Source organism: Nesoenas mayeri (genome assembly GCF_963082525.1).
Source record: "Nesoenas mayeri genome assembly, chromosome: 1".
NCBI lineage: Eukaryota > Metazoa > Chordata > Aves > Columbiformes > Columbidae > Nesoenas > Nesoenas mayeri.
The window spans coordinates 77,028,377-77,053,933 of NC_137541.1; the positions used below are offsets into that span (position 1 = coordinate 77,028,377).

Below are 25,557 nucleotides of genomic sequence, written 5' to 3' on the forward strand. Positions count from 1 at the left end.
ATCCAGAAACAGCTGCCAGCTTTCCCAGATTTATTTGTGACTTGAAGCTATTTCCTTTGGATTCCTCAAACACCATTTGTGATGACTATTCATGAGAAGCTCATTGCAAGTAGCCATTCTTCTAGCTGACAGCATTTTGCAGGTGAAACTTCAAAAGGATTTGAGCAGCTGGGGAATAATATTTTAGTAATTTCAAATAATTTATTGGTACCAAATGTGTCTAACTGCTTCAGGTGAAATACAATAAAACCAGAAAATTTTTCAATGAGTTATTTTATTTTGTCAAATTAAAAAAGCTGAAGCTTAACATTTGAAATTTCTTTTGAAATGTATTCATTTCTCTACCCTCCAAAATAATACTTTACAAGGCAGAGTGCAAAGTTCCATTTGATTTAACTATTTCTTTAACCTTTTGGGGGAAGGGAGACCTCAGAAATTCACCTCAGCTCTTCCTTGCGATAAGCTTTTCCCAACAAGCAACAAAACTAAATTATTTGCATAAACCGGTAAATACAGGGGTGAGGAGTCTTTTTTCCTCTAAAGGTAAAGGTAGCCTGAAATTCGCTTTTGAAACTCTGAGGAAAAAAAAAAAGACAGGAAGGAGCACAAAATTATTTCAGAAAACATTTGAAACTAAGGCTTGTTTTATTCTTTAACTCAAAAGCAGATGAACGTTATTTGATGTTTCCCTCATATGGTTTTGAGTTACATCCCACCTACTCCTGTGGTTACATCACACTTACGCAAAGCCTCTTCCAGGCTGAAGAGCAAGGAAGGTGTATGTCTCTGTCTTGTCACGGACAGAACTGCTGAACACTCACCAACATATGGTTCCATTTTCTGTATAACAGTTGGACCACAATGGAGAGGAAATACAAGTTATCCATGGTGTTTAGTGGCCAACCTGAGACATGGGAGCCCAGCTATTCAGAGGTTTATCCAACCATGCTGCTGATCTCAACTGCAGTAAGGTCACCTGCACCTCCCAGCTCTCAGTGCCCCCAGATATATATCAAAATTACTGGCTAATATTGGAACTTCAAGTCTACACAAAAAGCTTTAGAAAAGCGGTAGGTACTCAGTAAGGAATAACCCTTCGTTAATATTAAACTACACCTACAGTTATATGCAGACTCTACACTTTTTGTCTCCTAACAGTGGGAAATCATGCTGTAGATCACAGCAAGTAATTCAACAAAGCTGCTGTCAAGAGCTGTCTGATTTTAATTGAAATGACGCTCCATTATCCTACAGCTCCAGGCAATGACACCGTAGTACGTGTTGGGAGATGAGACGTAGGTGGGATGTCTACCATCTTCTGTGATGAGCCACATCCCACCCTGAGTCTTCTTCTGACCATTAGGTATTGACAATGAGCCACTAGCTGTTTCTCTCCAGGATAGGAAAGATTATGTAGTCTGTAATATTTCATTTCTGTTTCCAAAAAAAATAATTCTAGAAATCAGGTGGAAAATGACACAGAGAGGGGTAGAGTAAGAGGAGCCACATCCAACAGCTGGAACTGGTTCATGCAAAACTCTGCAACTTCATATTTTGCTTTCATAAACTGAAATGAAACAATGAATTCCTATTTCCACATAAAAGCTTTTTTCTTTTGCAAATTTCTCCCTTGGCAAATCAAAAAAACTTTAAAAAAAAATGGAAATAAGGAGGACTATAATTAAGGAAAGTGTGAGGATGAAAAAAGCTAGCAATGGACCTGATTAAAAAACGTTGAAATATTACATTCAAAAAGTGGTAAAATGAAATGTCATAACTCCAACAAAACCTTTTAACCTTTTCACTTCTAGAAAAATTGAAAAAGCAATGAACTGACACTAAATTTATATTTTGATGAAATAGCATTTTTATTGGAAAGGCATCCATCAGAAAATGTTGAACCAGCTGTAAGAGTTTTATCTACAGATTACTCTGAAGAAAAACTATTCTATTTTGTATTGTTCACCTTCAAAAATAAGTGACATTTTACATTAAGTTCTGACATATTTACATTATTTCTGTATAAGTTTCCATTGATGCATAGCCAGCTTATTCTATGCCATAAAATATAGTCAGTTTCTTATTTAGTTTTGAGTTACTTTACCCTTTAAGTTAATAACTGGTTCAGGACTGAGAAACCTTCTGCAAGCACAAAATGGCTTAAGCCCAGCAGATTGATGTGGATAGAGCCTTTTTTATTTATTCCGGAGGAAATATTTTTTCGATTATATCAACATAGCTGTGGCCCTTTGCATTCCTGTTACATCCCCCGAGCATTTCAGAGTACTAGCCATATTTTATTAGTGGTTTTAAGCTTCTGGATACCTTTGAAAAGAATATTCATCTTCCAAAAAATCGCTTGCCAGTTGCTAGCAAGCTAATAGGCACCATTCTTCAAAGTAGAAGCCTGAAAAATTTAGGCGAGTATTTTTCTTGAAAGAAAGAGAGAGGTAGAAAAATACTTTGTTTAAGAATTTACTGGAAATAAATCTTCCTAAGCTTTTAAGCCTAGCAGGATTTCATCTGATAAAAGTTTACAAAATTCCTCTGGGCAAAATACATAGGAATAGCACATCAAGTCAGAGACAGTGCTACTTGCAAGAAAAGAGGGAGTAGTAGTGAGTAGCACTTGTCAGAAATGAACTGCCCATCAATTCACTAAAGGAACAGCATTACTGGCACCAACCCTAGAGCTGCTTTCTAGCATTCTTCTAGGGTTGGAACATAATAAAAAAGAAAAATCATGTTTTCTACCACCACCCCTACAACAGTATCTAGCCATCCTCTTTGCAGCCTGCATGGCAAGCCTAAGGGACACTGACAACCCAGCTCCTTAGCTCACTCTGTCCCTCCGCAGTTTGTCTCTCCAGCTTCCAAGATTCTCGCTCTCGATCCAGCCAACTGATAAACTTTGAGGATAGGGCTTGGGAGCCTGGGAACCACTGGGGTTCCCAAGATCATGACTCCTCTCTAACCAGCATTTACCTCCCTGAAGGAGCCCATCCAGTTCTCTGCTCTTTTCTGAGAGAGGAGGTAGGATGCTGCTGTGGCCAGGCAGAGCGCTAGGTTTTAATCCAAAGAAAACCAAATCTGAAATCCCAAACCTATCACAAAATAGCAACCTCCCTGTGCCAGCCCAGGTGGGGCTTTTCTGAAATGTTTGAAAGGATCTACACATTTTGAGCAGCTGTTGCCAATATCCTTATGTGGTACAAAGTTCACAGCTCTGCCAAGGATTTCAGTTTCCTCCAATAAACAGTGTAATATTGTAGCAGCAAATCATACTAATCATCATGAAGGAGATTTACAGCTGCTATTTTGCTGCACACCATAAACTTTCTACCAGTCTCAAAGGCAGGAAGAGGAATTCCCCTCAGCCAGGCAGCCCCTCTCCATCTGCACTGCTGGAAAGAACCTTCACCACCCACATTTCAGCAGCGACTTGTTTGTTGAGCTTGCAGGGGCAGAGCAGCTGGGGAGCAGTCTGAGGGAGGCAGAGGTCCATTAACCGCCTCATTGCAACAGGCACAGCCCAGTGACAAGACAGGAGATCAGCAGCCTAAACAAGTCAGAGCTGTAACGCAGCTCCTCCAGGTGATATCTTAACACAGAAAATGGCCATTCCCATCTCCTCTTCCCCACCCGGCAGTTTCCCCTCTCTTTTTCTCCACTGAAAGAAACTCATTTGAAGTCATAACTGGAAACTGGAGATCTGGAAACTACTTAAAAACCCCAAACAAAACAAAACAACTTTCTGGTGTTTTATTTAGAGGATGAGTTTAAAAAGTAAGATCTCTGCTACATGCTGAACTGAAACAGTAACAAATGAAAAGTCTATTGTGAATGACTCAACACTGACTGAGAGGCTTAGTAAATACCTATGCCTTTAATTTGGGAAATTAAAGTAACATGTAAATCAATTAACACGTCCAGATGTTTGGCTTTCTTTAAATTTGTAGCCTCATAAAACATCTCTCCTTCCACATACAAAATGCAACATAATAAACTCATTATTTAACATCAGTTCATATATTAATTAAAAATAAAAAAGCCTAGATCAGGGTTACAAAGTCCCAGCACCCAAACCCAATGCATTTAAACCAAAACACCTTTGCTGAACAACAACAAACCACTTCTAATATTCACAACACAGCAAGAATCAACAAAGTAAAGTTGTTGCCTGCTGTTATTTGGCTCACAATGCTTACCATCTCTGAGCTTCATTAACTTAGAAGTAATCTGGACACCTTCACACAAAGTGCCGTCATAACTAGACAGGTCTGAACTGAAGCAACCCTAGATAAGGGATCATGCTCCTAGTGAGTGTGATGTCTGACTGGAATGCAGAAATCACCTTCTTAAAATAGCTAGAACTCATCATCATTTTAAAAATCAAAACAGGTGGCCCAATCTCATCCCTTATGTATATCCAGACACCTTAAAAGTGGCTAAGGAAATACTAGCATGCATACAAGCATTTTGTAGTTTTCAGAACACAGAAGTAAAAAAGCAGAGGAGATTGTTTTCTATTGAGAATGAAGCTACAATTTCTTGGCATTTAGCCAATTCATACTCCTTTGTACCGTGTTACCATTTATTATATTAATTAGTTAATATCTTAATACTTAAAGTGAAAAGGAAAAAGTTTACTAACCTGTGGGAAGAGAGAGTAAGTTGCATTGTCAATAGTGAAAGAATATAAAAATTCCCCATCAAACCAGAGGTTCTTCCCCATCGGGGAGTTCAGCTTTGTCATAGCAAAGAGCTGCCCAGGGTCACAGCATTCTTCCAGCAGTTTCCTAGTGAAGACAACCAAAAGAGAAAGAGATTTATTAATTAGAGCCTTAGCATGCTGTCGCTAATGACCACCCCTCAGACCTGAGATCCTGCCACACTCAGATGCCCCAAAGCAAACCATCCTTCTTCCCAGACAGTGGATGAACCATGGATGACCCTTTTTTTTATTTACAGAAGGGCCAGAAAGCCTGATTTTATTTCAGAAACTCTTAGACATAGACAGTAAAAAAATATAAACCTCCATTCACTTTTGAGTGGCATAGTAATAGAACCAAGATTCAGCAAAAGAAACTACATCCTTTACAACCCATTCTAATCAATTAAAAAACTGGTCTCCAACATGTACAGAAATCAGAGAAGCTCCTTTGAAAATCAAATCCGAGGTATATGAAAATCCAGTGCGAACACTTACTCATGAAGAGCAGGCCTGCAAAAAATCCCACAGTTATATAACTTAAGTATGGAAATATTTGGCATCTCTCTCCAGTTACTAATATCCTTGTGCTACATTCACAGCAGTATCAGAGCCTGCCTTCTAACTGAAGTCCAACTTGAGTCATCCCAGTATGATATATATATATATATATATATATATATATATATATATATATAAAAGATATCATACTTCTTGTTTCTTGGCCGAAACTACATAACCTCTTAAACATTCATTTCCCCAAAATAGTTGTTACTCATCTTGAGTGGAAATTTGGGAGCTGGTGAGGTGGTTGAAGGCTGTATTAAGCAAAAACTCTGTATCACAGCAGCTCAACAATTAATATCGTAACATACACAATGATGAAAAGCGGTAGACATCTGCAGGGCAGGAATATCCTGTCTTTCCAAAGCCTGCATGGGAGTAGCTCTCTACAGGAAGGGTGATGCTTATATTGTTTTTTATATGTAATAGATGTATGTAAAATACACATTGTAGAATTATGTCATTACAGTATAATAATATGTTATTATATATTATTTCTCCTTTATTTTAAAGGGAATCCTGAAGACTGACACCATTTCCAGTGGCAGCATAAGAGGTGCAAGTGCTAGGCAGAAAAACATCAGTTATTAGTGACTTCTAATATGCTTGACACAGCTGCTCTCCTCTGTGAAAAGGAAATGTTATTCAAAACCATGAAGTCATTCACAGAAATGTTTTATTTTTTTAGCATTTTTTACATTTTTAGAGCTACTTCTCTTCTCTAGAAAAATGCTATTTAAAAATATATCAAGATTTTCCCCTATCAAAAATTGATTTTGCTATAAGTTAATAGTTTTCTGCAACCATGTGAATACTATTTTCCATATATACTTCAACTGAAAATGTGATGAAAACCGCAGAGTGCATTTGTTGTAATCTTAGCAGAAGAGAAAACAGCTTGAAAACATTGCATGGCAAACAGAAAACCTAGAGGCGTCAGTGCTATTTGTTAGCTTTCCCTGCTGGGGAAGTTCAGTGATTTGGTTTGGTTCGGCTTCAGGGCAGCGCTGCCCCCACCGATGCCCCAGGCCCCTGGGACACTTCCTCACATGGAGGAAGGCTCTCAAGGGACAGTAACAACAAGAGCACGGGGAAGACAGATTGAGAGCAGGAGGTCCACTCCTCTCCTAAAACAGGTACCTGAGAGTAGCCTTTGCACATGACATGGCAGACAGATTAAACAGCTAAAAGGAAAATGACACAAGGTAACTGGATATCACATTTTGTTGTAAGTCAAGAGTCAGTTTCTACGAAGAGCTGCAAGGTAAGCCCTCCCCCCGTAACAGGCTGAGCAGCCTCTGTCCCCATAGGTAGCCAAAGAGGTGAGTGATTTTTGCAAAGAGTCAATCAGAAGCTTATGACAGGGTGCTCCATGGCTCAAAATTTCAATATTGTGTCCATCTGAACACACAGTGCAGCACTGCAGCGCATCATGCTTCACCACATATCCGGATCTTACGCAGTGCAGGTACAGCGCTCACAACCACAGAGCCTGCTGCTGCTCAGACTGAAGTGCTATGAACACTAACTTGTTTCCTTGTGTTCTCTCCATACACACCTGAACTCCTGCACCTGTATAAATAAATATTTCAGAAAATATGTAAATTGGGCACATAAGTCAACCCCAAATTAATGAAGTCTAGAACAAACACGTGTCCAGCTCTAGACCCCACAATTCAAGAAAGATGCCAACAGACTGGAGAGGTTCCAAAGAAAGGCCACAAAGAAGATCAAAGGGCTGGAAAACCTATGAGGAAGAACTGAAGAAATTTTTTCTCCTTGAAGAAGACAAGACTCAGGGGGCACTTCATCAGAGTTTTCAGATACTTGGAGGACACTTACAAAGAGGATGAAGGCTCTCTCTTCACAGGGAGCCACATGGAGAAGACATGGGGCAATGGGTACAAGTTGCACTGGGCGAGGTTTCATCTTGATATAAAGAAGAAATTTTTTACAGTGAGATATCATGCCCTGGAACAACCTCTGCAGGGCAGTGGTGGAGTCCCCATCGCTGGAGGAGTTTGAGATGTGACTGGACAGGGTGATAGATAATCTCATCTAGGCTCCCTTTCCCATTAAACGTTGGACTAGATGATAATTTGAGATCCCTTCCTATCTGGGTAGTTCTGTGATTCTGGAGCTGTTTTCCTTCAGACTGCCCACTGCAGAACTGATTTGTCTCCCTCTGAGCAGAACAGAGCAACGTGTTAGCTGCAATAGCAATTTCCATTCTTAGAAGCACCACTGGGTCAACCTATACCCACCACAGAATAGCTTCACATCATCCTGCTGGTGACACCCAAATAAAGACTTCATCACAGAATTGTGAAAATCAGACCAAAGGAAATTTGAAATCCCTCCCCAAATAACCTTTGCAAAACAGTTTAAGACAGGCATGCAACAGAATATTGTTCCAAATAAAAGCTTTGAGAGTGGAGGTTTTTCTGGCTGTACACAAACTCCAGTTTGCAGCCTTTGGAAAACTATTTTTCTCTCTGTCAAGTAGAAAGAAAATAATTTTTGCCTGTCTTTCCTCTAATTTTCTTTGTATTTTCTACCCCAACTGCAACTTTTTCAGGAAAGCATAAGGCAATCCAAGAACAGCTTCAGCCTCAACTCTACAAATCATTGTTTGTTATACAACAGTATAACAAAATCGAAATTTCTGAGTGAATTCCTGCAACTCCTACCTCCTCTGGAAGCTGGGTCTGAGCATGAAGCACAAAAATAACAGATAACTCAGTGGAAAAGTGTCTAGGGAATGTTTAATATTAATTAATATTTCCTTAGCAACCAGGGTAAACTGATGAGCTAAGGACGAGCTCTTTGTATGATTTTTTTTTTTCCCAGTCATCTGACTAGATACATATACCTACCCTTTTCCTTCCCCAAAATGTGTTCTTCCAGTTCCTATTGAGTCCTTTGTTAATAAACCTATTATGAAAAGCAGTAGGCACATCCTGGAAGATCCAGAGATAGGCAGGTCACTAATCCAAATATCACGCATCTGTATGTATCAGCACAAAAATCTTGTGCACTCACATGTATTTTCTGCCAGAAAAGAATAATTATTAAAGATCTCAAATTATTCAGTTTCTCTTTCTGATCCAAATCCCCAAATTACAAAGAAAAGCCCCATAGGAAAATGTGCATTAAAAAGAAAAACTGATTCAAAGGCAAACCTAAAGCAGGGTACTTTGCAGAATCAGGCTGTCTGAACTGATTTGCTGAGTTTGATTAAAACGTACAGCTAAAATGTTATGATAGAGTTTGCAAAACTGCAGCAGCTTTTAGACAAGGATTTCAATTCACTGCAAGCATTCCTTTACTCACAGGATGTAAATAATATACCTTTGACTCAGTTATCTCCAATTCAGGGGAGATCTGTATATGAGAGGAATGAAAAAACTTGAATATTGGTATTGAAAAGGCACTGGGAGCTCTCAGATCTGAGAGCACTTAAGGGACAAATCCCTACTTGTGAGAAGAAGTAGGAGAAAAGTTACTTTGACAATCTCTCTTCAGGCCTCTAAGGTTTCAGCTAGAACTGGACACCAGGCAGGTGATTAACTGCAAGGCAGCATTAGCACTGAAGTAGCTCTGCATATCAACCCAAGCAGCAACCTCGGCTGGCGAGGGCTTTGCAGCAGTTTTGAGATGTTAGCCATCTCCCCACAGTATACTTCGCTGAGGTTATACCAGCAGATACTGCACAGTGAAGGAAGCAGAGTGAAACAGTTGGTGCCATGGATCCTACATCCACATTAGATTATTTCCCTAGGTTTTACTGCAGACTAACTCTGGTCTGATCTCACAAAAGAACCTGTGAGTGGCTGTAGCACATCGAGTGCATTACCAAAGTACCCTAACCAGAGACAATCAGGAGATTTGCCCCAAAAGCCTGCTCCTGACCGAAGGACTAATACAGGTGCATTCCACCTCCACCAAGCAGGGACCAAGCCAGACCTCTTTGCAAAGTCTAAACCTAAATTAATACATAAAGACAGTGAAAATGTTTGCACAAGAAGCCCAAACTACTTATTGCTCATCTTAGGTTAATGAACTTTTCAGTTTGAGCCAGATAATGCTTAATCTCACCCTGGTTTGAGTCAAGTTCCAGCCATCATCCCAGCCCAACATTCCAAATGGCTTCAAACTGACAAATATAAGAACTAAAAGCAGAAATGGGCAATTCCATAGCATGATTTGACATCCAGAAGGTTACAGCTCTTCAGCTACCTCTTCTTCACAGGTGGATCAGGTCCTACCTCCCCAGCACACAACCATTTCTCCAGCTCTCTTTGCCATGCTTACCTCATTACGCTGCGCAACGTAAAACATGTAAGCGCTGTCAGCACTGTGCAAGGGAGGGGGAGCAAAATTCTTCCTCTCAAATTTTTCCTTTTAGAACCATGCAAGGGGGATGTAGTACATGAATGAGGAAAAGACCAGGTTGATAGAGAGCCCCTCATCAGGCAGCAGCAACAGGAGGACAGCTTCATGAAAGAAGACTGAAGGTTTAAGCTTGATCTTAAATGGAGCAATGGGCAGAGGGTGTGTGGCATGACACAGCATACAGGCTGTGAGGGCAAGGTTCCCAGGTGAAGCTGGTTGGGGCTATTAAGGCCTACTGGTGCCCTGACACTGGTAGCACTACCAACACCCCTTTTTCTGCCCAAATGAGATAGCAGTTTTACAGCAAATCTCCCACACACCCTTGCTGACCTTTGCACTGAACAGGATCCCACCCAGGTCTGGAGGGGGAGAGGATAGGAGAGGCCACTGCTTGATGCCAGTCTGCAGATCCCAGCCGGTGCCAGCAGTACCCATGCAGAATGAGGGCATCAATTCAGCCATCGCTCAAAAACAGTAACATGAAACTTATCATTACAGTTCAGCTTTAATGGCAGCATTAAAATAACGACTGAAGTTCGGGTTCAAGTTCGAGATAAAAATAATCGGTCAAACAAATTGCTTTAGTCAGACTCTGCTCAGCTGCCTGGATTTAACTGATATCATGCTCGCCTACATCCGATGACTACCAAATGGAGCCAAGAACTGACAGCACAAGACTGCAGCATTTGGTCTGACACAAACCTCCTTTTCTTTGCACTGCAGTTCACATTCACCTCAACTGCCCATTTTTCACTTCAGGATCAAATTAATCTGAACACCCAGAATAAAAAAATGAAACTGCATTTGGAGTTTCAGCTGGTGTCAAGCCAAAACCATCAGGCCTTCACTCACAACCATGGATTTGTGGTGCTGCTGAAAGTACAGGTGGCCACTTAGGTTCGTTAAAGAAGATTTGCACAGCTCCATTTCAGTGCAATTGTTAATTGCTTCCATCTGCACGTCCCCAGTAGAGGCAGGAGGATCTACTGAAAGCCTTATGAACTCCTCAGCTAAATCAACACCTATTTCTCAGCACATGCATGCTTAAGCAACCCTGGGCTAACATCCCAATCAGAAATACTTTAGCGATTAATTTCAATAATGGCTCTGAATAACAGCTGGTCTGACCACCTCCAACACTATGAGTCTCAAAATCTTATCTCAATATTCTCTAAATTAGGTCTTCTTCAGTGCAGTGTTTCCATAAGAATAATACATCCACATGTTCTTGCAAGAATTTTTGGTGGCAGAGGAGAAACCACAACCATTGCTTAATGGTTAAAATCTTGCCTTTAACAAATATGGACCAGCTTAGAGTTCAAATTTTTTGACACTTCAGGTTTTGTCTCAGCTTTTTCTATTACTTCTCCCCGCCCCCTTAAAATATGCCCACTTCTCAAATTTCAACCTCCCCTCTGACATGAAGAAGAAATTTTTTACAATGAGGGTGGTGAAACACTGACCCAGGTTGCCCAGAGAGGTGGTAGATGCCCCATCCCTGGAGACATTCAAGATCAGGCTGGACGGGGCTCTGAGCAACCTGATCTGGTTGAAAATGTCCCTGCTCATTGCAGGGGGGTGGACTAAATGACTTTTAAAGGTCCCTTTCATCCTGAACTATTCTGTGAGGCTAGGAGTGGAAAAGTTGAGGTTTCCTGAATTTCTCACTTTGAACAATTTTCTTTCTTCCTGTTGCTATTATCTCTTTTTCAAAATCCACCTCTAAATATTCCAAGCTTGGAAATAACATTTCTAGGGTAGTCACCCCTGGCAATACAGGGACAAAATGACCTTTCTGTTATTACCCATGTGTCTCATGTCCAAAGCCAAAGCACATTTAACTATTTACCACCCCCTTTGCTGCCAGTGCTTCCCAGGATGGGGACATCCATCTGTACCTGCAACCTGCACTCTGGTTTGCTCAATGTGAGATTTCACATTTGGCTCTACTGAAAATTAGGAAGCTCAGTAGATAACATGGACTGCTCTGTCTCCTGGGCCTGCCCCCTGGATCAGTTGCTGCCCTGCTCCTTTTCTTCTGAAAATTTTATCAATGCTATTTTAATGTTGTCTTGCAGATCACTAATTGAAAGAAACAAGGACCAAGAATTAATCTGAGTAAGTTCACACCTGGACACATCCTGGATTCATCTATTCAATGAGCATCATCATTCAAGAACATTAAATAAAAAAAAATCTAGCTCCATATCCCATCTCCAGCAGTAGGCAGTAGCTAATGCTTACAGATATAAAGAGTCCTCTCATATAGCTACATAATGGATATACTTGTGGCCATTTTTCGCCCCAAGCTGGCAGCTTGAGCATTTTACAGCTCTACAGAAGGCTACAGAAGCCATTCAGTAACAGTAAAATCACTGATTCCATTATAATCAGTGTGGTCTCATCAGCTTGTAGCTACAGTTGGCATTTTGCTTCTGAATACTCTATGAAAGCATCATTAGTAGGGTTTGGTCACATACACTGCATTTCTCTTTCCTAAACAGCTGACTATAATAGTTGTAACTGGGGTTTAGCCTGAAGCTTTCAAGTTTTCACGGGATTTAAGGTACTATAGTACTCAAGGGGTTCACAAAGCCTGCTATCCTGCACCTTAGGCAGGACAGAAGACAGCAAGTATGACAAAACTTCAAGTTGAACATCATGTTCTTCTCTTACCAGGCTGATATCACACACATCCAGCTCTTGCTTCAAACGTCTAACCGCCCCTGTACCAAAGCTGTGGGTAGAACACAAGTAACAGCTATGAATGTACCAGGGAGATAGAGGGAAGAGGCTGTCGCTGTTCTGCTACTATCAGATGCTAAGGGACACACTGAATTAACTCCAGGTCACACGACACAGAGCCACATGGTCCTTCCCCTCCACACCAAAGCAAAACTGGATTCAGTCTTGTCAAATATTTTGGCACCACTCCTCTCAATAGCAGACTCCACCCTATCTGAGATGAAATTTAAAACTACCCTCAGCAAAACTATTCAGGAATATGATCTTAAAATTGCCTAAGAACATCATGGGAAAGTACCAAAACAATAAGAGAACAGCCAATGCAAATGCTCTTTATATTCACAAAAGCATACCAAATTGTTTGGGTTTTTTTTTTTTGGGAAAGTAATACTAGCTTAAGCTTTAGCTAAAATTAAGACTTCTGCCAAAAAGAACATCTAAATGAAGAATACATTGCCCTGCACAAGTTCATTTCTGAAACTCCTCCAGTCACCTAAGCTTTGGGAATAGGTCTAAATGCAATGAAATAGAAATATGAAAGAGTGGACACCACAGAGCAGAACACACATATAATCTGATCTACTTCCCAGCCAAGTTTTCTGCAATATCATAAGATTTTATGAAGACTAAAGTCATGACAGTTTTTCTCCTCACACTTATTATTATATTGTTTCTTTTTATGAAACTTTCAGCCTATTTCAATGCCCCCTGAAGCAATTCCTGGTGTCTGGACTTCACAAGGATCATGTAATATTTCCCCTATCTTCCTCAAGAGAGGAAAGATACTAGGACAATAAAAAGGTCATAGGCAGAAGAAAATCATATACTGAACTGCCTGGTGCTGCAACCTGCTTAAAGAAAGAGGTTGCAGAGAGCACAGATAATTCTCAGAGTAAGGACAGTTCATGAAAACCACCTTCATTATCTTATCAGTAGAGCTGTATGTGACTTTCTAAAGTGAATAAGAAATTTTAACTATAAACTGTTGGAGTATTTGCTACAAATTACAAATTTAATAGTTTGGGGAGGGGTGAATTATGAAATCAAGCATATCCACCTTTTCTGCATCACCAGTATCTTTTGCTTTAGAACTTTTTTCCTAGTCTTTTTGACATGCCCAAAAGGGAAACAAAGTATTTTATTTAACCTGAGAATACTGTTATCTTTAGGTTTTCACTATTTATTTTAAAAATCAGTGAACAAAACATTTGATGCCACCCACACAGTATAGTTAGCAGCTCTGTTTTACAGACTGCAAAAGAAATATAAAGCTGTTTTATTCTCCTGTGTGCTGGACTACCCTGTCCTTTGCTACCCTGGCCCAGTACAAACAAACCATGCTGCTTTGCAGTAGGCAAAATCTGAGCTGTCAGTCACTGCAGCAAATTATTCTCATCTGTGAGTGATTTTGTCCAAGTCTTTTTTTTTTTTTTTTTTTAATGTACAAGTAATATCTTTTTTTTGCAGAAATGTTCAGAGTATCAAGGAAAATGTTTTGTTTTTTTCCCCTCTCTACCCTCCTTCAACACAAAGACAGACTTAGTGCTTAAAATTTCAAGGATCTTAAGTCTTTTATGCATTTTCAGAAGACAGCAGTAGCAACAGTAAGTATTACATGATGCACCTTGTAATTCCCTAAACGGAACTGTGGCTCAGCTGAATCTCTGAATCTTCAGATGATTTTGGATTATTTAATATCTATCAGATTCTCCTTCAAATTTAAACTCAAATTTCAGATAGTATGATAAAGATACACAGTTACTTTAGTTGATTATATATTCTGTCTTTGATCAAACCTTGCATTTTAAGAAAATTGAAAGGCAACACATTTAATAGCATCATATCAATTTATGCCATACCTTCATCAATATAACAAGTGCAAAGGAGGACTGACCTGTGCAACATTTAGAGTGTAGAAATACAGATGAGGCCAAAATTTGTCAGGGATAATCTTTGTTATTGAACAACATTCATGAACTAGAAGAAACCAGGATATTTCTCCATGAACAGAAGTCTACTTGAACATCTGACAAGGCTCAAGTTTACCTTTCCTTCTGCCAATTCTTTTACTTACAAAGGAGCAGATTTGATCTGGAAAGCTATTGAAACACAGAATTATTAGTCTCTTTTCAGAGAAAATACATTGTGACTCATGCAAACTTGCCTCAAACTGCTGTACACAAAGCCTGTTTATAAGCTTTGAAACACAAATTATAATGTATGAATTATAGACTATGAACTCTAGTATTGGGCCAGAGGAAGTTTTTCTAAGACTCTTATACCAGATGTAAAAAGAGCTATATATGAGAAAACCACAAGTTGTGACTTCCAACAGCAAAAACAGCACTGTAGAGCTGCTTTATTACTCATCTAGTGGAATGCAGGATGCCTCCAAGTTGTCTGTATTGTTCCCAATGAAACCCCAACCACATCCAGAAGCGACAGCAGCAGCAACTCGTCACCTCACTTAGGAACTGTGGCAAACAGCCATGCAGCCATGTTCCCTGGAGAACTGATGAATTTGAGCACAAGCTGATGGTTTCTGGGCAGTGGCCAGCAGTTAAAGAGAAATGACCTTACACGATGCTGGAATTCACTGGCACTGCACCAGATTGCTCCTTTGCTTTGCCAGTGCCACCACCACTAGCCCCTAAATATGACAACTGTGTTTGAGGGTCCATCCCAGGGAAGGCAGAGAGTTCATGTTGTTTCATTTACGGTATTTGAAATGTAAACATCTCTAACCAGGTCACACCAAGGCTTCTTCATAGAGGAGACAGCTTCTTTCATGGTGTGCTCCATCTGAAACTAAACAGAAACCTATTTCCTCTCCCATGACCATAAAGAGACCAACTACTTTAGATGGCAACATGTACATTTGGTAGTTTAATTGCAAACATTAAGCCAGACCTGCTGTTCCAGACCCTAGAAAGTCTATCAAGCCACCTGCAATTAACACTGAACTGCAAGGGAAGGACTGTAGGTCTTCTGGCTGTCTACAGCATCTCACAGAAGGATGCTGTTGCCAGCAGCCTCATCTGAGGGTCTTCCAGTTCTGTTCATACAGCCCTCACAGTGGACTGTCAGAAAGATGAGATGGCACAACTGCATAACTGGTAGTTTTGTTAGAGAGAATTCAGAGACAAGGGGGAGTGGAGCAAGGGGAATAGCTTAATTGCTTTACACACTATTCTTCTCTTTTTTTTTTTTTTTTTAAACCTTATAAACACGGCAGGAGGAGAGCACCTTCCACAGAGATGAGGTGAAATTAATGCATCGCTGCCTTGCAAAATAGCAGAACTATCAACTGAGACAGAGAGTTACAACACATGACAGCGCTGCTGGAGGGGGGTAAAAAAGAGTTCCCACCACTTCCCTCATTCCTTTCAGCAAAATTGCTGCTTGCTTTGCGCTACCACAAGCACAAAGAACTATTTCGTTTCAGCAAGGGCACAGGATGGCTATGTTCTTCCAGGAGAAGCAGATTCACTAAAAATAAATCAAGCAGCTCTAATCTTACATTTGAGCTTGTAATATCTAGAGTGACGATACATACCACCTAGATCTAAGCAGTCAATTATCACACTACACTGACTTCTCCACGTGCTTCTGCAACCCAGATAAAAGCCCTGTAAGTATTATATAACACTCCTCACAAAAGTGGCCCCAAGCTCCAATCCAAGAAAGCCCATTGGGAGCTTTTTACTAATTTTATCAGTTCAAGTCATGCGCCTCCATAGATAGTGAACTGGCCAGAAAAAAAAATAAATTCCTCCATTACACAGATTTAAACATCTTGAGATGCCTAAAAAGCTGAGGGCACAGAAATGAAGAGAGGAATAATCCTCCACTGATCAGTTTGAGAGCTTTCAGATGCAAAAAACTCTAGGTAACCAAGTAGCCATTGCCTATAGATGAGACAGAGACAAGAATATGTAAAAGTATCACATGAACAGACACGAAAGAGCTATATAATTTCAAAGGCATATAAAGCTGTGCATTTGGGGGGCAGCTTTAACCCATCAAAGACATATGAATAGTCGTACAACTGAAGGAAGGCCTGATTTGAAGAGAGACAGAGTGAGTTTTGCCTAGTTGGGAAGCATCCATCTGATGCCCTGCCAGCAAGCAGGACGAGCTGACTGGCCAAACAAGAGGCCAAACAAAATAAGAAACCTTGGTTTTGATCTCTCTCTTCTATCCAGCTGCTGTTTCTCATGAAACTAGTAGGAACTGACTACCTTTAATACTTCTATTATTCTGTCTAATTTAGATGAAATTAGTCAGTGAGACAAAATTCATAAAGGGGCTGGATTATGATTGATATCTAGTAATATATATATTTAATATACCACATTTCCTGCTGGTGGGGAGGTGGGGCTGGGAAGGAGGGCTGGGACAGAAACCCAACAAATGACAAATAATGCCTTACTTTAACTTTCTTGAAAAGGACATTGACAACACTGAGTGTTCTTTGTTGTCCCTGTATACCTGGAATTATACACCAGTTAAGCTGTAATAGTCCAATTTTGGATATAAGCCATGTTTTAATGCACCGTCAAGCACTGACACCGGACTTCACTTAAAGCCTGAGTTGCTGCAACCATCAATATCACTTTTGAAAACAGCTGATGATCAGTTGGCCAAGTATCTGAAGATATTTCTGAACTGAGTTCAGTGACCCTTCTGTGTGCTGACAGATGGCTTCTAACAGATGAAAATGAATGGTAAAATTATCACAGATTAAAAAAGAGCCATTTGCCTGAAACATACCTTGAACTTGCAAGTCCACTGTCTGCACTTAAAAGCTGTATTTTGAAGCAGTTTTGCTAGTGTGTTTTAAATCTTGACTGAGTACTAAGTGCTATAAAATCAGTTTCATTGATGCAAATACTTTGCTAAATGCAGTAAGTGGATTAAAATAAAGGAAAAGCATATCCAGTTTGGAATGTCTTTTCATTAGAAGCTCCAATTTCAAGAATTTTTAATTCTCTTTTTCTCTGCTGAAGCCACAGGAAAAAAAGTTAGATGACAATCATTTTGTACTCATCTTTAACTCCATTGTATTTGAATTCTGGCTATTTCCTGGTTTACAAACTTACTGAAATCAGAAAGGACTTCACCAGCTCTGAGCTTAAATAAGTCCGTTCTTACAGGGAAGGTCAGCTGAGATGACTAGTCATCTCCAAACACCTGTCCCAGGAGTAAGAGGCAACATACCATCTCTGTCTTCACAGCTTGCTCTCATGTAGACCCCAAGTTTATCGATGATCATCAGGGTATAGTGCAGAACCGGGACTCTAGTATGATAAAGCAAATGCAGAACCAAATGCTAAGCCTGTTGCTGGACCAGGGGATATCTTTTTGCAACTCTCCTACTTCCATTCTCGGTGGCTGAGTGATAGCTATGTGTTGTATTAATTGATTTGCGATGCAGGAGCACTTAGCGGTTGACACCCCATTTTGCACTCATGTAACGGTTTACCAGCATGTTTTAGGTTTCAGTGTTCTTCCTGAGAGGCTCACACCACCAAAGCCCAGCCACCGCACAGTGAGGCACCTATTTTATGTTGGTCATCTAGACTGCTCATAGTCAACAGAAGGACACCTACCCTACCCTAGCACAGGTATCTAAGACAGAAGAGAGCTGTCAGTATCTGTAAGTACTCCAGCCTCTTCATTACTTATAGTAGAAGGAAACTATAGTAGGATTACTAACAGAGAAATGTAACTTTTAGGTAGTTGAAGTGTGACAAAGCTCAATCCATATTGGTAGGTAGCTATACATCATTAAAATCTGTTGCTTATCTCCTGGCCTAGAAAATAGGAACACAATCACAGAAAAGTGATTTTTTTCTTTCTGAACATATCTCAGTAACAAAATCTGACATATACTTTCCTCTCTGAAAATTAGTTAATTTTCTTCATGCAGTTAGAAACCTTTCTTTTTCATACCTAGCACAGTCATCATTTGAATTCCATTTGAGAACAAGAAGATAACACCCCAGGACAGAGTTAATGTTTTTAATTGCTCTGGTCTGAGAGCCAAGGACTTTTTCTGAGCTCTATGCCCACAGGTGTGAGGCAGCTAGTAAGGGGGCATGGATGGGGCAGAGCTTGACTGACATCCAGACTGACCAATAGGAATACTCCATCCTGTTGGCGTCATGCTTCATATTTAAGGAGAGTCGAGATCTTCCAGTCTCTCTCCCCCTTTGTCAGAGGTGGAATGGAGACCTGTTTGGGGAAGTTCTGTTTGGGAGTTTCTTTAGTTTGGCCTTTTGCCATCCTGTCATTTTGCAGAGGCCTCTGGGCCTTTCTGCCTTTTTCTCTCTTCTCTCTCTGGATCAGGTGTTGGGGACCTGGTGCTGCTGCCTGGGACTGGCTGCTCAGTGTGGATGGAGTCCGTGAGGAATTGCATTGAGTATCTTTTGCTTTATATTCTATTTCCTATTTTATGTATATATAATATATATATATATACATATATATATATTTATACACACACTAGTAGTGTATTAGTATTTTTTTATTTTATTAAACTGTGTTTATCTCAACCCAAGTTTCTCTCTTCCCTTTCAATTCTCTCCCTTATTTGGGGGAGATGGGGGGAGTGAGTGAGCAGCTATTGTGGTTATATTGCTAGCTCAGGTTAAACCACAACACTCTGTCACCTCATTAGAATGGATAAAACACTGAGGCAGAAGTAAACTTTTGCCATTTGCTCTCAAGAGGGCTGCCAACTTACTGACAGCTGTACACAACACATCTCTTGCAATTACTTGAAATGTGGTCAGAACTTCACTCTCATCAATGCTCACTAGTGCAAAGTAACCTAGCTAGTATTTTAACAGCAAGTATGGAAGAGTCCAATAGACATTTTCCCACTTTCCACCCACATTGGCTCATTTCTGAGTCACGTCATTCCTTCATTGGTGACCTAGCGTGATCCAAGTCCCTCTGGCTAGAGTCACAGCACCAGTTCGCTGTTCACCACTACAACTATGCACTTTGATTCCAGGGTGTTTAAAATATTGGGAGTTTCATGGGTCAGACTTAAGTATCTGGGACCTAAGCACTATAAATATGTTTCCTCTAAACATTTCCTCTAAACTATTAGTCCACTGCTGCTTTCAAAGGACACATAGACACTTATTGTCTGAGATAATTCCAGATCATAAGAGGAGCTGGCAGGATTCCCCTGAACATTTCCCCCAAACAGCTAGAAAGAATTTTCCAGTGTAATCAGGGGACATAAACCTGGCTGTTCAGGACAAACATCCACATGGTGCTGAAAGCATAGTTTCCAAAACTCATATTTTCAAAGCTCCCAGAATTTCACAGGCACATCACTACATCTTCTCAGGGCTCTGAAACAGTCCTTAGAATAATCCAAACAGCTTCAGCCACTAAGGTCATCACATATTTACAATTCCAACTTCTAACTCATTGCACGCTATTTTGTCATGACCATTAAACAATTGATACTTGGCAGCACTCAATGCAAACATGGAGTTTCACAACACACAATGTTTAGTGGTTTGGGTTTGGTTTTGGTGGTTTTGGGGTGGGGAGGTTGCCTAAATAGACATAGAAGAAGCAGAAGTAGAAAGCACACAGCTACTTGGCAGCAAAAAAGAAGAGGTGAGGAGGAGACAGGAACCACGTTCAAGTCTATACTAATTTAACTAGTTTGCTGTGCTATGCTCTGTGCTGCTGGAAATAAGTCAGGAATGTACAAACCCCATTACCCAGCACAATCAAGCATCTTCCCGGGGGATAAACATGATTTATTAACTAAGGTCTTTTAGGCTTTACCCCCTAGCAAAAAAGCAACGTATCCAACTTCACCCCTCTGTCTAATCTGGCAGCCTTTAACAACTTAACACCAAATGCGAGGGAAGAATTTCTAAAAGCCTGTCAAACAAAAAACTGCAGAGATTACTACATGCTATGACTCCTACCTAACTTTGCCAAGATGTTTATTTTCCATCTACCTCTCCTGCCTCTGCCATCTTGCAGAACTGCCCCCAGCTATACAATCACACCTCCTCTGCACAGCCATGCATGCCGAGCAGGCCGTTTTGGGAAACCCTAGGTTCCAGTGCTGTAAAACAGCTTCCTTACAGCTATGGGAAATGTTCTGTCAGAATTCAGCTCTGGGGTTTTACTTTTCCTCTTCTTTCTGCTCTGCTGGTTGAGAGTTTTCCATTCTTCTTGGACTTCTTTATTCCCCAAAACCCAGTTACAGGACTCATTAGAGTTACGGTAGTGAATAGGTGAACTGTTTGAGTTTAGATAGCTGCCTGGCATATTACAGCAATGCAAAATATGCTATCTTGTAATGCCTGCAAGGATTACAATTCTAAATAAAAGCAAAACCTGAAGCATTTGACATACACAGCCACACACATCACAGGGAACTATTTTTGCTTGAAGGGCTGCTGAAATCCTACATTTAATTAGCTGTATCACTGTAGTTTTCACAGACTACCCATAACCCAAAGAAATCTAAATTATAAGAAATACTGGAACTAGGTTCTGAAAAGAGCTGAAAGGGGAATTTATAAACCAGCAGTTACGAACAAGACATAAAACTCACAGCCATGCAGAGTCTCTCAGGCTAGCACTTCCAAGCAATCCCACTGAACAAGAAGGAGGAGCTGGATTTGTACTGTTTGTAAATCACAGAATCACAGAATGGTTGGTGTTGGAAGGGACCTCTGGAGACCATGTAGTCCAACCCACCTGCTAAAGCAGGTTCACCTAGAGCAGATCACACCAGAATGCATCCAGGTGGATGTTGAATGTCTCCAGAGGAGACTCCACAACCTCTCTGGGCAGCCTGTTCCAGTGCTCTGGCATCCTCAGAGTAAAGAAGTTGTTCCTCATATTCAGACGGAACTTCCTATGCTTCAGTCTGTGCCCATCATCCCTCATCCTATCGCTGGGCACCAGTGAAATGACTTTGGTCCCATCCTCTTGACACCCATCCCTGAGATATTCATAAGCATAAATAAGGTCCCTTCTCAGCCTTCTCCAGGCTGAACAGATCCGGCTCTGTCTTTCTTCAAAAGAAAGATGCTCCAGACCCCTAATCATCTTTGTAGCCCTCTACTGGACTCTCTTCAGTAGTTTCTTCTCTTTCTTGAACTGGAAAGACCAGAACTGGACACAGTACTCCAAGTGCAGCCTCATCAGGGCAGAGGAGAGAGGGACGATAACCTCCCTCGACGTGCTGGTCACACTCTTCCTCATGCACCTCAGGCTAAGAGTGGCCTTCTTGGCCACAAGGGCACATTGCTTGCTCATGGTCAACCTGTTGTCCACCAGGACTCCCAGGTCCTTCTCCACAATGCTGCTTTCCAGCAGGTCTAACCCCTAACCTGTACTGGGGTTATTCCTCCCCAGGTGCAGGACATTATGCTTGCCATTGTTGAACCTCATTGGGTTCTTCTCTGCCCAGTCCTCCAGCCTGTCCAGGTCTTGCTGAATGGCAGTACAGCCTTCTGGTGTATCAATCTTTCCTTCCCAGTTTGGTATCATCAGCAAATTCCTGAGGGTGCACTCTGTCTCTTCATCTGAGCCATTGATGAATAGGTTGAGCAGGACTGGACCCAGTACTGATCACTGGGGAACACCACTAACTACAGGCCTCCAACTAGACTCTGCATCATTAATCACAATGCTCTGAGCTCTGCCATCCAGCCAGTTCTCAATCCATCTCACTGTGCATTCATCCAGCCCACACTGCCTGAGCCTACCTGTAGGGATGTTGTGGAAGACAGTGTCAAAAGCCTTGCTGAATTCAAGGTAGACAGCATCCACTGCTCTCCCTTCATCTACCTAGCCAGTCATGCCATCATAGAAGGCTATCAGGTTGGTCAAACATGATTTCCTCTTGGTAAATCCATGTTGACTACTCCTGATAACCTTCTTTTCGTTCACATGATTAGAGATAATGTCCAGAATGAGCTGTTCCATCACCTTTCCAGGGATGGAGGTGAGGCTGACTGGCTTGGAGTTTCCTGGGTCCTCCTTTTTGCCCTTTTTGAAGACTGGAGTGATGGTGGCTTTCTTCCAGTCCTCAGGCACCTCCAAAGGAAAGTTTTCCTTTCTCCAGGCTTTTTCCCTTGCCTCCAGGGCCTGGGATTCCAGAGGGCCAGCCTTAGCAGTAAAGACTGATGCAAAGAAGGCATTCAGTAACTCCACCTTCTCTGTATCTTCTGTCACCACGGCACTCACCTCATTCAGCAGTGGGCCCACAGTTTCTTTAGTGTACCTTTTGCTGCTGATGTACTTGAAGATGCTCTTCGTGTTGTCCTTGATATCCCCGGCCAGATTTAATTTCAAAAGGACCTTAGCCTTCCTCACCGCATCCCTGCATACTCTAACAATGTTCCTATATTCTTCCCAAGTGGGCTGGTCCCTTTTTCCATAAACTTCTTTCTTCCATTTGAGTTCTGTCAGAAGCTCCTTTCTCAAGCATGCAGGTGTCCTGCTCCTTTTGCTTGATTTCTGGCTCATAGGGATGCACTGATGTCAAGCTTGAAGGAAGTGACGCTTGAATATTAACCAGCTCTCTTGGACCCCCCTACCTTCTAGAGCCCTAACACATGGCATTCCTCCAAGTACAACCTCAAAGAGGTCAAAGTTAGCTCCCTTGAAGTCCACAGAATTATGAAAACTCTGCACAGCTAGAGCTGCAACAACCAGAGCCCTTCCCCACAGTGAACAGGAAGCAAGCTGAAGAGTACTGCATCAGCTCAGAGCTTCTATCTTCATCTCATGATAGGTAATCACCATGAGGAACAAACTATTTCAAGACAGCAGAGACATCTTTTAACCACTGTCAAGTAGCACACTTCTGCCCAAGGGAGGAACAGTCTTGTTTGCCATCCACCTTCTGCCTCTCATACTCTATTGCTTCACCTTCAGCTGCAGGTGGTCTTGAGCTGCTTCCCATCTCTGTTACAAGCAGATCATTAAACTGAGTTTACTTTTACCCAGGCATCAACATTGTCAGCTCCAGAAGACTGAGACATAGTGCTAGTAACAGAAACCTCCTTTAAATAGCTCAAGGTAGTCTCTGGATCACAAACTCTGCATCCACTAGGAGACTTACATCTCCCTGACATCTATAGGAATAGCAGCAAAGAGTGATGCACGCAACCTGGAAGGTTTCTGGAATGTGTCAGGGTTAATATTTGATACAGGTATTGATGGGTCAACTTACAGCTGGATCTACTATTCACTAACAATTAAGCACTGGTTTGGGATGTGATAATCAATAGAAACCTTGGCCCAGAAAACAGTGGCACTCAGGATCCTGACAGGAGTGAGGAAAGAGAGGAGCAGGTTCTGTAATTTATTGATTGATCTTGAATTCATCAGTCTGGACTGGAAATAGCTCATAATGATTTATGAGTATTGTGGAAACTATATGTCTAAAACAAGGGTGCCGCAGCAGAGAGACAGAGCAGAGGCAGTCCCTGGCCCAAAGAGACAGTCACCCAGGTCACCCTATCTGACCACTTCTTTCCCAGCTTGCCAGGGCAGCACTGGACTGATTTCATGATGAAATACAACAGCCTCCAATACAGTTGCTGTGTTGGTGGGTTTTCTTCCAGCTACTGAGTAAACATGAGAAATGTCTCCCAGTCAGGCAGATAAAAGTTCATCTCCGTGACCAGCATGAGAAGACTTTCATGTTCACACCCACAGGATGTGTGCTGCATGAAAGTTAACCCAACATTTCCTTTCTAGGGATGCTTTTGACTGAGTCTTTCATCACATTCAGAGCTACCAGGCCCAAATGTAGCTGGTGAAAATTCACACAGTGTTTGAGTGCATCCAGCAACTGAGCAGTCCAATTGTCAGCTTCTTAGGTCTCAAACTAGTCTTGAAAATTCACCTTGCAGCTCAAGAATGCATGACAAGTTATAGGGATACATTTAATAATGGGAATGTCCTTCAGTTACTCTTTGCTACTCATCTAAAGAAATTCACACAGTCAATCATTTAGAAAGAAGATCCATATTTTGGAAGTAATAACTGAATAATTTTAAAGAGCAATAATTCATTTTACACAGTAATTAAACTGTTACTACAAGGCTGAAGATGAGCTATTTAGTTTTCAACAGCATAATGACATTTTGTTTTCTGGTACAGTGTTTCCATCTAAAAATAAGCCCAATAAATAAGCTAATTAGTGCAAAAAGAGTATACCAGCCAAAGAGGAAATATATTTTTTAAATTGATTAAGCAGCAATCTAAAATTAAGACATATATATTTAAGAACTAACCATTCTGAGAACACTTCTATTTCCTAAATTAAGCATACGGAAGGTTAAGAAGGAATTGATTGTTTATGTATGCACCAAGAATATGAAAGGCTCTTTTAACTAAAACCAGTAATTTTGAATTAGGTATTAACCTAAGTGACTGAAGGGTAAGCCTCATAACTCATCAATCAAAGACATTGATTTATTTGGAAAATGATACTACATATCCCTACCTATTGCATGGCTTTCTTAGCAACACTTGGTGCCACTCCATGACAGGGATAGGGAACTAAACTAAACGGACCTGTTCTAGTAATCTGTCCTACTAACATTTCTGTGTTCTTATGCACTGTAATAAAAGTCCATTATCAATTGATTTATGCTGCACACTTCTCACAAATCTGCCCTGCAGATCTCCAAAGAGTGTATTTTAACAGCCACTGGAAAGCAACTAGATTTGGAGCAGGAGCTAGATGATGAAAATGGTGCAAAACAAGAAAGTGAGAGAGTGAGAGAGAATACCTGAGACACAGAATTTCACTGCTCTCGACTCTGTCTCCTGCCCAGTGAGATCAGTCTGGAGAAGGTGCTGGCATTTGACAACCAGAAGCGTAGAAGCTCCATGTCCGCTCCCACAAATCCCTCACCTTCCCAGAGCTGACCCTCAGTTTGGAACCAAAACCAGCCATGTGTACATGGCCAAGGAAATCTGGAGCAGCTGAATATCCACAGAACAGCACGGTTTTGAGTCCCCATTTCTAAATACACACTATCTATGCATCAATGTAATGCCAACCACATATTTAATCCTACTAGAACACCAAATGGAAAGTCACCTCAGCAGAAATGTTATTGGTG

General features: G+C 41.0%; 1 protein-coding gene across 3 annotated transcripts in view; it reads right to left on the reverse strand.

Annotated features, from left to right (window-relative positions):
- ST8SIA1 (ST8 alpha-N-acetyl-neuraminide alpha-2,8-sialyltransferase 1) overlaps positions 1-25,557 on the reverse strand; it is a 143,308-nt gene that overhangs the window by 95,793 nt on the left and 21,958 nt on the right. The window contains exons 1-2 of one of the 3 annotated variants that reach the window (XM_080363241.1): positions 10,001-10,131; positions 4,655-4,799 (exon numbers count right to left, since the gene is read on the reverse strand). In XM_080363241.1, coding sequence (XP_080219367.1) covers positions 4,655-4,756 — 102 coding nt within the window. In that variant the 5' untranslated portion in view covers positions 4,757-4,799; positions 10,001-10,131. Of the gene's footprint in view, positions 1-4,654; positions 4,800-9,589; positions 9,721-10,000; positions 10,132-25,557 lie in introns of those variants that run through there. The other 2 variants (XM_080363240.1, XM_080363239.1) reach the window with 2 other exon arrangements.